This window comes from Vanderwaltozyma polyspora, genomic scaffold (genome assembly GCF_000150035.1).
Source record: "Vanderwaltozyma polyspora DSM 70294 KpolScaffold1054 genomic scaffold, whole genome shotgun sequence".
In the NCBI taxonomy this organism is placed as follows: Eukaryota; Fungi; Ascomycota; class Saccharomycetes; order Saccharomycetales; family Saccharomycetaceae; genus Vanderwaltozyma; species Vanderwaltozyma polyspora.
Genome location: NW_001834677.1, coordinates 141972 through 155622, shown reverse-complemented (window position 1 = coordinate 155622; position 13651 = coordinate 141972). Strand labels below are relative to the sequence as shown.

Sequence of the window (13651 nt, the reverse complement as noted above, 5' to 3'; positions counted from 1 at the left end):
ATTATTTATTAATTTGGCCATACTATTAAAGCCAATTTAAATTAGTAATTTATCTCTAGACTAGGATCAACCACCATTGCACTTTCCTTCCATTTCCTTTTTTGAAGTCTATTTAGCTGTTTGCATATTTACCTAAATGTATATCTGAAAATCTTGAAAAAGAAATTTACTATGTAATTCACAATTTTGTACACATAGAAAATAAAATCGACAACGTTTGTCCACTTATTCGAATCCACACCCTCCCCCACCTGGTGTCTGAATAATAAATCTATCACCAATATTTGCAACAAATGTGTTTTTACCCCCAACATTGATCACAGCACCAGTATCTTTTCTAATCCATAAATTTTTACCTCGTTTACCATTTTGACCTCCATTAATGCCTTGTGGTGCCAAAACCCGTCTTTCGGAAAGAATTGAGGCTGTAATGATTTCTCTAAATTCTATGTCTCTTATCACACCATCACCACCATTGTATTTACCATTACCCCCAGAGCCTTTCCTTATAGAAAATTCTCTTAAAAGAACTGGGTACCTTCTCTCAAGAACTTCGGTATCAGTCATTCTGGTATTTGTCATATTGGTGTGTACGGCACTAGCACCGTTCCAACCATCACTTCTCCAAGATGGTAAACCAGCACCGGCACCACCACATATTGTTTCATAATAGCCAAATCCATTTAATAGATTCCCATCTTTGTCTTTTCCACCACCTGTACCAAATGTAAAATTATTACAATCACCTTGTGAATCTGCCATTATACCAAACGTTTTCAAAATCACATCGGTAACACGCTGAGAAGTCAACACGTTCCCACCTACAACTGCAGCTCCCTTATTTGGAGAAAGAATGGAACCCTTTGGAATTTTTATTGTTATTGGTTTTAGACAACCTTGATTTAGAGGGATATCTTCGCCAACTAAACATCTCAAACAATATAAAATTGCCGAATTGGTTATTGCTTCCGGAGCATTCAAGTTGCCATAAACTTGAGGAGATGTTCCAGAAAAATCAAATAAATATTTCTCCTTTTCGATATCCAATCTAATTGATAATTCGATTTTGGAACCGTCATCCATATAATCATGTCCCGAAAAGACAGATTTTCCAAAATGTTTAACTAGTTGTTCCAGAGTTCTCTTGATTGTATCACATGCATTATCTTGAATTGCCACCATATACTTTAAAACAATATTCGGACTATATTCTGTTACAAGATTTTCCAATAATTGAAGGCCTTTGGTGTTAGCTGCTACTTGGGCCTTCAAATCACTGATATTATCACTAATTCTTCTTGATCCAGAGCAATTTGGGTATTTAGCCGGTTCATCGACAAATAATTTATAAACAAGTTCTTCTTGAAAAACATATCCCGATACCAATAATTCAGAATAAACTATGGCACCTTCTTCATATAATTCCTTTGAGTTTGGAGGAACAGATCCTGGTAATATACCACCAATTTCAGCATGATGCGCTCTAGATGCCACATAAAACAAAAGCTCACCGTCAGATGAAAAATTTGGAGAAATGACAGTAATATCTGGCAAATGGGTTCCTCCCATATCAGGGTGATTGGTAACAATAACATCTCCTGGTTTCAATTTGTTCTTCCAATGTTCAGCTTGTAGTCTTATGCAAGTTGACATCGAACCTAAATGAACGGGTACATGTGGTGCATTAGCGACCAAGTTTCCATCTGCATCAAATAGGGCACATGAAAAATCAAGCCTTTCTTTGACATTTGTCGATACTGCTGTTTTACGTAACTGGGTTCCCATTTGTTCTGCAATATCCATGAATCTATGACTGAATATCGACAATAAAATTGGGTTTATCGAATCCAAAAATCTATTTTCTAACTCATTTCTCTCCAATATTTTAATATATACATGTGTTTTCAAAATTTTTGCTTCAGTATTAGGTGGTATGATATTGGTCTGAGTATTATCTGCTAAAACTGCTGGTCCAGAAATTATGCTTCCTAAAGGTAAGTTACTGATGTTGAAAACAGGAGTTGAAATTCTTCCGCCTTCGAAGTAAATATCTTTAAATAATGAAGCATAATTTTTAGTATCAATATCCAAGTTTTGATATTTATTCAACTGCGTATCGACTGTGTCTTCTTTCCTAATTTTTGTTTTACCAATAGCTCTTACTCTAATGTCATCAACGATAATCTTCTTATTATTAAAAGCAAACCCAAATTCTCTCTTATGATTCTGTTCAAACCATTCTTCAAATTTCCATTCTTTACTTTTTTGCAATGTCATCAAGCCAGTTTCTGTTCCTTCATATCTTAAATTTAAATATTTTTCAATTTTAATATTATTCTCATCAATATCTTGCCTTTTTAATATCATCTTACAATTATCAATCATAGTGGAAAATTTCTTTTCAAGGAAATTGCCAATATTAGAATCCGATAATATATAAGAACATGGCTCTTGTTTTTCTTCAACTATATCGGCCAAAAATATACCGTAGGCTGATAAAATCGATGAGTATCTATGAACTAATATGGTGCCAATACCAAGAGATTTGGCTACTGAAACAGCATGTTGTCCACCAGCACCACCAAATGCAACTAATCTATGATCAGAAACATTATACCCTTTTGCTTCTGTAATAGCCCTGATAGGACGAGCCATAGATTCGTTGGCAACCTTAATAAACCCATAAGCTACATCATCAGTAGATAAATGACTACCAAGATCTCTGTTAATGATATCTCTTAAATCATCAAATTTTTTGCAAGTGATCTCATAATCCAAAGATTGATCCTCATTGGGGCCAAATATCTTGGGAAATAATTCAGGAATTAAACGCCCAAGATATAAGTTTGCGTCAGTAATAGTCAATGGACCACCCTTACGATAACAAGAAGGGCCAGGATCTGCCGTGGCAGATTCAGGACCGACACGAAAAAGACCATTCTCCCAAAATAATCTTGAGCTACCTCCTGCAGCAACTGTATGGATATCTAACTGAGGTGATTGGATAACAATCCCTGCTGTCACGGTTTCAAAAATATGATCAAATTTCCCGTTACCAAATCTACTAATATCGGTCGAGGTCCCTCCCATATCGAATCCAATTAGTGGAATTTGATTTTCTGCATCATAACTGGTATTTGAGTAACCAACAACACCACCTGCTGGTCCAGATAGAATTGATTTTAAACCTGAAAAATTACTAGCATCTACTAGTCCACCATCAGAATGCATGAATTGAATACTTGTATTTGCTGAATTTTTCAACCCTTTAGAAATACTTTCGAGGTAAGATTTAATGACGGGTGTTAGATAAGCATCTGCTACTGCACTATGAGCTCTGGGCAAAAATTTAATCATAGGTGAAATTTCAGAAGAAAGTGAAACATGCTTAAACCCAATTTCCTGAGCAATATTACCCACAAACTCTTCATGATCAGGATATGTGTAAGAATACAAGAAAGCTACTGCAATTGAGCGGATACCGGAGCTATATAATATACTCAACATCGATCTTACTGAATTCTCATCTGGTGTTTTTAAAACTCTTATTATTTCACCACTTTTTCCTTTATAAGTACCTTTCATATGATTAGGATTTGATTTACGTGTTAATGGATCCTCAGAATAATCCTCCAAGGTAATTCTTTCATCTACTTCGAGGACGACATCATATACAGGCTTTGGACGTCTGATTTCTAAATCAAAAATATTTGGCCTCGTTTGATCACCAATTTTTAAAATATCTCTGAAACCTTTCGTTGTAATTAATGCACATCTTTCACCATTCCTTTCTAATGCACAATTAGTAGCCAATGTAGTCCCCATTCTAATGCTTTGAACTTTGCTAATATCTAAAGGAATGTTTCTAGGAATTTTTTTCCCTTCAAATACTTCTAATAGCCTTCTTATCCCTTCCAATGGAGCATCTGGATAGTTCTGAGGATCCACAGATAACAGTTTAATTACTACATCATCTTCATGTTTACCAGTACCGGGATTACCAATACAATCAGTAAAAGTCCCGCCCCTATCTATAGCAATCCTATAATTCCTAGACCGATTATCCATTCAGACAAAAATTAAAATTTACCACAACTACTGATGCTATTAAAATACACAATTTGAAATTATACAATTGAACTATATTTACTTCAAACGTTGTAACGAACTGCATTTAAGTTATTGTTTAGTAAATCATATAAAGTTTCGATATTTGATTCTAAATTGAATGAGCCTTTTTATATCATCGAAATTGTCTCAGTGAAATTTTGAAAGAAGAAAAGCGATGACTTCAATAGGCTTAATTTATAATTTGGTCCAATGTATAACTAATTGGATAATAAAGATTTGTTTATATTAATCGTGGTATGTATGATTTATATAAGTTGTGATTCAATCTCGATATTTACGTAATATTTCTAGATATTAATGGCAGTAATATTTTTTAAATTCAGAAAAATCCAGTGCCTTCAGCTAAATAGCTGTTAGAGTTAAACAGAAAGACATAGATGTTTTATTCAAAATGACGTATTAATCATAACACTTTCTTTTATTGTTGTAAAATAATTATAGGCCTTTATTTGAAGTTTGATCCTGCTTCAAAAATTGTTTAAAGGGAAAGGTCAGAAAACAAATCATTGAATCTAGGAACGTTATTATATTTTATTTTAACATTCTTTAACCAAACCACCGAATTTGCAAATTTCTTTAGAGTTGGATCTATCGTGGACAAATTACCGTAAGCTACTGCTAATCTATAAGCAGCTTCTTCACTACCTTGAAATTCTTCAAGAGGACTGAATTTACTGTTTATAGCATCTGCTAAAAGATGTAAAACGTCCATATGAGAATTATCTTGTACTAATAGGATTGTATAATTTAATAGTAATGTCGATACAGCTACTGCATAATTTGCAGACTGTTGTCTAGTGGCATCCGGGAATATTGTACCAATAGTTTCAAATATCGACTCCTTTACATTAGAAGAGCCCATTAGATTCATGCCCCAAATTTTGTTTTCAAAACAGTTATTCAACAATCGAACCGTTAGCATAGCAATCGATATATTCTTATTATCCAAGCCTTCTTCGACGAATTTACTAATATCTGTGGAATTAGGTAATTTTGTAACAATTACTCTCATTATATCAAAAGCCGGGACCTTATTTTTCCAAGAAGTCCTCATCGTATCTGCTACATTTGCTAGTAATTCCCAGCCATGATCTATATCATGTAATGCGGCACCAATTTCCGCTAATGATTCATCATCAAATGTCATCTCCTGTTGGTTTAGTTTCACTATACCGCTGAAGATAGAATCAGGCTTAAAGTTCAAAATTGATAAATATCTTTTTACAGGTAATACCTTGTAATTCGATAAATTACCTTCATTTGTTGGCGCATCTAAAGAAACACCACCCGTATTCTTAATAATGAAATTAACTATTTGATCTCGGTAACTTGAAGGTAGTTCATATCGTGTAATGAAATTATCGGCTAAAGTGTAGGGGTTATCATTTGCATTTACAGGTAATTTTAGTGGAGGCTTATTTTCTTCGATATCTACATCAAAAACATAATCGTATAAATTTCCTTCAAATTCTATTTTACTATCGTTACCACCAGAGCCTGAAGAGACAACATCCCCTACTTTACTCCATTTTCCTTGAGAGAATTGATAAGCTTCAATTACTCCAGTAGGTGATTTCACTACTGCTACTTGGCCTTCTTTTTTACCAGGCTGTTGTAATATTTCGTATGGGGACAATTTTGATTCATCAAAATCCATTGTTTTTGAACTTAGTGAAAAATTAGCCACTGATTTCTCAAATTCATCAATTTCTTCCTTCGATGCAATTTTTGCAGAATCCCTGGTAAAAATCCTGATTGTGTTATCACTTGATCCTACAATAATATCGCCATTAGGTAATACGTCAACACACCATATTGAGATAGCTGGTAACCTTATAACTTGTTGCACATCACCTTCGTAAGACCAAATTCTAACAGATCTGTCTTCACCACAACTAATCAATTCTTTACTTTTAGGGGAAATAATTACACTGTAGACAAAGCTTTCATGGCCAGAAAGAGTCTTTAATACAGATCCTGTCTCGAGATCGCAAATCTTAATAGTAGTATCGTTTGAGGCGGTGACAAATTTTCTACCATTGTCTAGTACTGAAACTTTTCTGATAACATCTTCATGAATTCCAGTAAAACATTGAACTTGTTGGTCTTTCTTCCAAAGCCTAACTGTTTTATCTGCGGAAGCTGTAATGAATACATCTTGTAGAGTTCCATCAAAATGAGGAACAGGACATGCATCCCAAACCGAAGCAGTATGACCCTTTAATACATAACGTTCAACCCCTTGGCTCCAAACTCTTGAAGTCTTATCCCAACTTCCACTTATAAGAGTACCTTGTTGTAAACGTAAAGAACAAACATTTCCCCCGTGGCCAACTAAAGTTAATATCGGATCTTCACCAACCTCAGAAAATACAGATTTGGCATTTACCAATGAATCCTTACCACCAAAATAGATCAAACCTTCATCATGGTCGTAACTAATCGAATTTAAGAAACTGTCACTGGAATGAATAATCTTATTAGTCCATTGGCCTCCATTTCCTTCAACACTAGCGACCTCCCATACACGTACAGTACCATCTCTCGAGACACTAGCTATACGTTCATTACTAATTGCAACGACATCTCTGACATCTTGAGTATGTCCCTTTAAAGTTGCCCTCAGTTGATATACCATTATAGTAACGTTTTTCTTGTTTCCCTCTGTAATATCCAAAGCTGTATACCCAATTAATCTTGTTTGAATTGAACCAGCGCAATCTCAGCAGAACAATTGAAGACTAGCAGCCACCAGATGTAGAGTATTCAACTTCTGAAACCAAAAGAATGGAACTTAGATTTGAACTTCTGTATGGCATAGTTTGACATTCTAATCAACTTTTAAAGGCTTCCTTTATATATTTCAATTAGATATATTTGATATTGAAGAGTAGGTCACGTGACCAACCAAGAATCATCACACTTACACTCATGAACGAATACGTAATATAAGAGTAAAGTATTGCACACACGTACATAAGAGATATAGAAACATAAATACGCTATATAGCTATAAGGATAAGTGACTCGAAATCCAAATTTATAATGGATTCACTTGATCTGATTGGTTCCAAGTTAAAATGATACATTTATGCCATACGGTCACATGACTGATCACATGACCACTCACAGTCATATCCAACCTCTATTTTAAGAACAAACAACATATATAACCTCCCCACAGAACGAACCATAATTAAAGATAGCTTTCAACAACCTAATCCATCGTAATATAATATAAGCATTAATTTACATCATAGCCCCAATATCATCATTCACCATCACCATCACCATCCTCTGTCCCCCCCCCCTTCTTATTATGATTCGAATCGATCGTTGCTAGTTGTTCCTTTTTTGCAAGTTCGCTACGGATTTTTCTTTTCATATCGCCATCTCCCATCTCTGTCGTCTTCCTTACTAATACGTAATCAAGTTTAAAATCTCGAAAACGAACTAAAGTGAGCATTCAAACGAGATATAAAGCAATTTCGAATCTATCATTTCGAAACAGGTTTGACGTTTCTGGAGGAACCTTATAATTCATTGACTTGGTGTATTAGATATATATATTACATTCTAGGTTACTTTGGATTCTTCTCCTTTTGCCTATATCAAGAGCTGCTTGTTCCAAGAGAGAAGGAGAAATATATATATATATATATATATAAGAGCAACAACCCATCTTTGAACTTTCGATTTTTATAATGACTGCTGCTGGACCATTGTTATATGCAAGAACTTCTGAAGGTTTATTGTTTAAAAGTGCATCAGTAATCGAGAAAGTCGATTCTGTACTATCTTATTCTAGTCATGATCAGAATTTGAAACTAGTTGGTTTAGAAGAATTTCCTGTTGAAGGAAAAATTACCAAGATTGCTGCTTTATTGGGTTTTATTAGATTGAAATTGAATAGATATGCAATTCTAGCTAACAAAGTAGAAGAAGTCGGTAGATTAGAAGATGATATCTTATATAAAGTCGTCGAACACTCCATCGTTCCTTTAGTCGAATCTGGCAGAGTTGATTCTGATGAATCTGAATATTTGAAACTTTTAGAGTTTCAATTGAATACTTCAACTTTATTCTTTTCTTACACTTATGATATGACAAATTCAATGCAAAGAAATGAAAAAATTGAAAATCCATCCTGGAGAACTGCTGATAAAAGATTTTTCTGGAATCATTTCTTAACTGAAGAATTACAGACTTTAGCAAGTGAAGATAAGAGAGTTGATCAATTTATTCAACCTGTTATTTACGGTTATGCAAAAGCTACCATTACAGTTTTCAATTATTTCCCAATCACTCTTGGTCTAATCACCAGACGTTCAATTTACAGAGCTGGTACAAGATATTTCCGTCGTGGTATTGATGAAAATGGTAATGTTAGTAACTTCAATGAAACGGAACAAATTTTAATTGTCCAACCAACTGCTTGTAATGCTCCTTTTGAAGTTTTCTCATTCTTACAAACAAGAGGTTCCGTTCCTGTATATTGGGCAGAAATTAATAACTTGAAATATAAACCTGATCTACGTTTAGGTGATAATGGTAGTTACGAATCTACAAAATTACATTTTAAGGAACAAGAAGAACTATATGGTGACAACTATTTAGTAAATCTGGTTAATCAAAAGGGTCACGAATTACCTGTTAAGCAATCTTACGAAAATGCTGTTGATGCATTAAATGATCCAAAATTACATTACATATATTTTGATTTCCATCACGAATGTTCTAAAATGAGATGGCACAGAGTTAAACTATTAATCGATGAATTGGCAAAAGAAGGTTTAACGAATACTGATGTTTTCCATAAAATTGATAAAGCTACTGGTGCTACATCTCAAGTAAAAAATGAACAACATTCTGTTGTTAGAACTAATTGTATGGATTGTTTGGATAGAACAAATGTTGTCCAATCTGTTTTAGCAAACTGGGTTTTGCAAGAAGCTTTTGTTCAATCTGATGTTATTTTAGATGGTAGCTCTTGGGAGACTGACAAATCCTTATTGAAACTTTTCCAAAATATGTGGGCAGATAATGCAGATGCTGTTAGTGTTGCATATTCAGGTACTGGTGCTTTGAAGACCGATTTTACTAGAACTGGTCAACGTACTAAATTAGGTGCTTGGAACGATTTCGTCAATTCTGTATCTCGTTACTACCAAAACAACTTAACTGATGGTTCTAGACAAGATTCTTATGATTTAATCTTGGGTGGTTTTAAGCCATACAAATCATCTATCCAATCACCTTTCCATGACAATAGACCACTGTACATTCAATTCATTCCAACCGTTTTAATTGCCGCCCTAACTGTCTTATTCGCTACAATTTTATTCCCAAAAGTTCATTTCACCTCTTCTAAGAACTTGACATTCTTTTTAAGTTCATTATTGACTTTAGTAGCCACTGGTTTGTTATTGTCCAAGAACGGATTACAATTTGTCAATTGGCCAAGACTAGTAACTGTAGGTTTCTTGAATACCAAGAGCTCTGATAAGACCCAAACTAATGATTCAACTTATTCTATCAGTTCCAAATATTCTAAACCTCACTCCAATAAAAAGGATTAAATTTATTCTATATATCTTATTCCTATAACATCTTTTGACTTATATGTTTATAATATAGACCGAAAATATTTTATATTAAGTATCATTCATTTATCTAATACGCAGTTAAAAAAATTAAGTACAATATTATTTATTAACATTGGTAATTATAAAGTTTTTAAATTTAGATTAATGCCTATTTAAAAGATACAAAATAAAATATAAATATAAGGAATAAATAGATTCTATGGAGGAGTATTGCAAATATACGATCCTTGTATACAGCAATTAACCTTATCAGGTTGATTATTAAGATTTTATGTAAATTTAGGTATTACAAAGTAGGGACCTTTTTCCAGGACTCCTTTTTATCATGAGTACAGTAGTGATAAGTTCTATCAGGGTGGCCGTCCAGCTTATTATCTGGAGCATTGAAAGAAAACTTTGGTAAAACTAGTACATCACTCATTAATTTTGGTACAAGTAGATTATGGAAATCTTTCCATACAACCTTTTTATCTAAACCACTTTGTAAATAATTATTGAAATAAGAGAATATAATATCTGTCCATACACCAGATCCAGTCCAATTAATGATATTTTTATAATCCCTGGTATTTACACTTAATTCGCCATCTCTTTTACGTTGTAAAGTCGTTTCTGTGATTTGAGCTACAATTTCTCTTATTATTGGGTGACCTGGCTTACATTGAATCACCCAAGTTGCAAATTGTAATCTTCTTTCATAGTTCTTTGGCAGTGATCCAGAGGATAAATCATATTCTACACCGACAATTATACCGACATCTTTTGGATTTATGAACTCAGGAATCCAATTCGGGATTGGTTGAATAGGATCAGTATCATAATCTGAATAGACACCACCACGGGCCAATAGAATTAAGTACTTAAAGAAATCGATTTTTAATATGTCTGATTTCATAGACATATAAGCTTCTACTACATCTGGGATGGAAGAATAATGATATTGAACCATAGCAGAAATGACATCCATATCTTCAAATAATTCATGCACAAAACTTGGATTCTTGTTTTCCCAGTTGCCTCTATTCGCTTTATTCGCTCTTTGCTTTGGAGCTGATTTAGAATTTGGTTTAACATGAGTTTGCCAGATATAAGCAGGGAATTTTCTTGCAGTGTTGTATTCAAAGGTGTAAGCTAACTTCTCTCTTAAACTACCAGATTCTGGCATTTGTTTGAGTTCAGCAACTTTCTTTTCCAATAGTTTTCTTTGTTTTACTAGTTCATCTGCTTGCCTTGTTTGCTCAGTGAGAACGTCTGATATTAGTTCTTCCAATCTGGACAATACCTTGTCATCAGATTTCCCTCTCGATTTGAATCTTGAGACACTATCAATATTGCTATTAATTTCTTTATTCAAATTTTCTATGATGTTTTCAATATCATGAGAGTGAGAACTACTAATGAATTTGATAATAATAATTACTGATATTACCACAATAGTCCCCACAATTGACAAAGTTTTAATTGGTGGATCAGCTCTTCTTGTTTTCGCCATTGCAAATAACTATACTTGCGTTACTAAGTGTGATTTATTTTTGAAACCACAGATCCAGTATTGAAGTAACTTTAATTTATTTATTGAGCTGTTCAATGAATTGGATCCTTCAATGTATCACTAATACAACTTTACTGCTGCTGACTAAAATTTAAAAGGGTAAATACCTTAATTAGCGATATATTTGTAATTTTGTTTTAAAATTTGTTCAAAAACCAAGGGAAAATGATTGTACCAACTTTGAAATACCAATAATAGATTCCAAATCCTAAAGAGCCTTGATGTAATGAAGAAATCATTTAATTTCTTAGCCATTAAACTAATTAAGAATCATTTAAAACCATTGACGTTGCTATTACATTCGAATAAAATTTCAATCTCAAATACTTTCCAAATCGGGAAAGTATTTGAGAAAAAAATCGCCTAAAACGGAAATACATTCTAAGGTTAAATAATTAATTACTATTATGGTTGAAGTGAACTTGAAGTGAATAATTGAAATGATACCTAATAGAATTGGAATAGTTGTTATAAAAAAGACTTTGAATAATTGTTATAAAACAGACTCGGATTGTAATAAATTGCAAAAAACAGCTCCTCGATATAAAACGTATATTTCTTAACTTATTTTGCAAAAATTAAATAAATAATGATGGGTCGACAACTTTGAATTGTTTTACCATTTCTCTCAATAAATCGTATGCTGCCATGATATTTGGATGTTCTAAAATATCTTGATCTTCGTTGATGGTTTTGCCTAATGGGATGTTTATCGTGATGACTACATCAGTCGAATACTCTAGTAATCTAATCAATCCCATACATATAACTACATTTTCTTGAAGTTCAGGTTTCCCCCATTTTTTGGCTGATTCCATCAAGATACAAATTTGACTGTTATCAGTAGGCTTATCATGTTTGAAATACTCACAATCGGTAGCATCATTCAAAGTAGTCAATTCATTAATATGAGTTTGCAAAGCCTCTAATTCATTTGTAGCTTCGACTTCTTGCAATAAATCGACAATAATGCTTTCATCCCTACCTAGACCATCATGGAATTCTTCACCTTCCTGGCGACTATTGACATAAACTTCCTGTGTATCTGGTACTTCACGCAATAAGGAAACATCTAAAAAACCTTTTGGTATCACCGTATTGATGGCACCACCATATAATTGAGTTTGATCAAACATGCCTTTGTAATAATAATTGCCAATAGAATTTAAATAAGCACACAGAGAGCAGAATTGAGAAAACTATACCTCTGTTTAGAATCAGCTTATTTACGAATATATATATATAAATGAATAAATATACTTGTGTGTGTCTATATAAAATTACATACAAATTATATATAGACCACCATCAATTGATAACGTTAAACATGAATAGAGAATTTCCTAATTTACGATATATCAGTAGAGTTACTTGATCAATCCAATCCAGTCCAGTCCACATTATAACTACTGATTGTCTCTAAAAATTGTGTGATGACGAAATTTCAACACGAAATTTCAAATAAGTTAAAGGGTTGTTAGGTCAACCAACGGGATGCCTAAAAATAGGTTATAATAATCTACCCATCTTACTTGATACGAACAATCCAACATCACTTTAATCTGGCAAAATGGTACCATTGTCAAGACATGGATGGACATGATTCCCAATCAGTATGATAAAGCAACTTTCAAATGGATCATCCATTCCCTATAGCTCTGGATATATACTTATGACATATAGTATAGACTACTGTTCACGTGAAACAAGAAACCGACAAGTGGGTCCCATCACTTAGGTGGTATGGTATGGTACAGTAAGTAACCCAGTCCAGTCCATTTTATTTTTTTGACATCTAGCAGTGCTGATGTGAATTCAATTGACTACAATCCAATAGACTAATGTAATGGTCTGTTTAATATCAATCAGTCCAGTGCCATTGGTAGTTGGGTTGGGTTGGGTTGGGTTGCCAGTAACACCACAACCACGTGACCGTCCTTTCGAACACACACCCATCACCATGAACGAAACGGTGGCAAATATTTTTTTTCCGTTTCGAATTTGTCCCTCGCAGCCAACGAAAGAAAAAATGAAGAAATGAGGAAATGAAGAAATTAGAGAGAGTATAAAAAGCAAGCCATAGCTACAAGTATCCATAAGTGAAAAAAAAAAAAAGAGGGAAAGAAGGGGACTTCTCTCTTACAAGTTTTCAAGATAATTAGTAATTGTTAATTAATAATTTATGATTAATATCTGATAATTCATTCATTGCAACGTTGGATATTTAAGAATTTTGAATTTACAAGGTAAAGTAAACTAATTTCTTGTGTGGCTGTTAGACTCTGGGATACCCGTTTTGGACAGTTTACTTATTTTCTAGTGGGAACCGAAATCAAAATCATATAAAAATAAATTAGGTTCA

The 13651-nt window shown here is 33.5% G+C and overlaps 5 protein-coding genes across 5 annotated transcripts; 1 reads left to right on the top strand and 4 right to left on the bottom strand.

Annotated features, from left to right (window-relative positions):
• Nucleotides 1-225: 225 nt before the first annotated feature.
• Nucleotides 226-4068, bottom strand: OXP1 (5-oxoprolinase; the record flags this gene model as incomplete). The annotated part of the gene is made up of 1 exon (XM_001645821.1): nt 226-4068. The coding sequence occupies one exon, from the start codon at nt 4066-4068 to the stop codon at nt 226-228; it is 3843 nt and encodes a 1280-aa protein (XP_001645871.1).
• A 541-nt stretch (nt 4069-4609) lies between these two features.
• Nucleotides 4610-6769, bottom strand: DOA1 (Doa1p; the record flags this gene model as incomplete). Its single annotated transcript, XM_001645820.1, has 1 exon — nt 4610-6769. The coding sequence occupies one exon, from the start codon at nt 6767-6769 to the stop codon at nt 4610-4612; it is 2160 nt and encodes a 719-aa protein (XP_001645870.1).
• Nucleotides 6770-7835: 1066 nt separating this feature from the next.
• On the top strand, nt 7836-9710 carry SAC1 (phosphatidylinositol-3-phosphatase SAC1; the record flags this gene model as incomplete). The annotated part of the gene is made up of 1 exon (XM_001645819.1): nt 7836-9710. One exon carries the CDS (start codon nt 7836-7838, stop codon nt 9708-9710), a length of 1875 nt encoding a protein of 624 aa, XP_001645869.1.
• A 313-nt stretch (nt 9711-10023) lies between these two features.
• On the bottom strand, nt 10024-11229 carry Kpol_1054p58 (uncharacterized protein; the record flags this gene model as incomplete). The annotated part of the gene is made up of 1 exon (XM_001645818.1): nt 10024-11229. The coding sequence occupies one exon, from the start codon at nt 11227-11229 to the stop codon at nt 10024-10026; it is 1206 nt and encodes a 401-aa protein (XP_001645868.1).
• A 638-nt stretch (nt 11230-11867) lies between these two features.
• Nucleotides 11868-12425, bottom strand: MOG1 (Ran GTPase-binding protein MOG1; the record flags this gene model as incomplete). Its single annotated transcript, XM_001645817.1, has 1 exon — nt 11868-12425. The coding sequence occupies one exon, from the start codon at nt 12423-12425 to the stop codon at nt 11868-11870; it is 558 nt and encodes a 185-aa protein (XP_001645867.1).
• Between the last annotated feature and the right edge of the window lie 1226 nt (nt 12426-13651).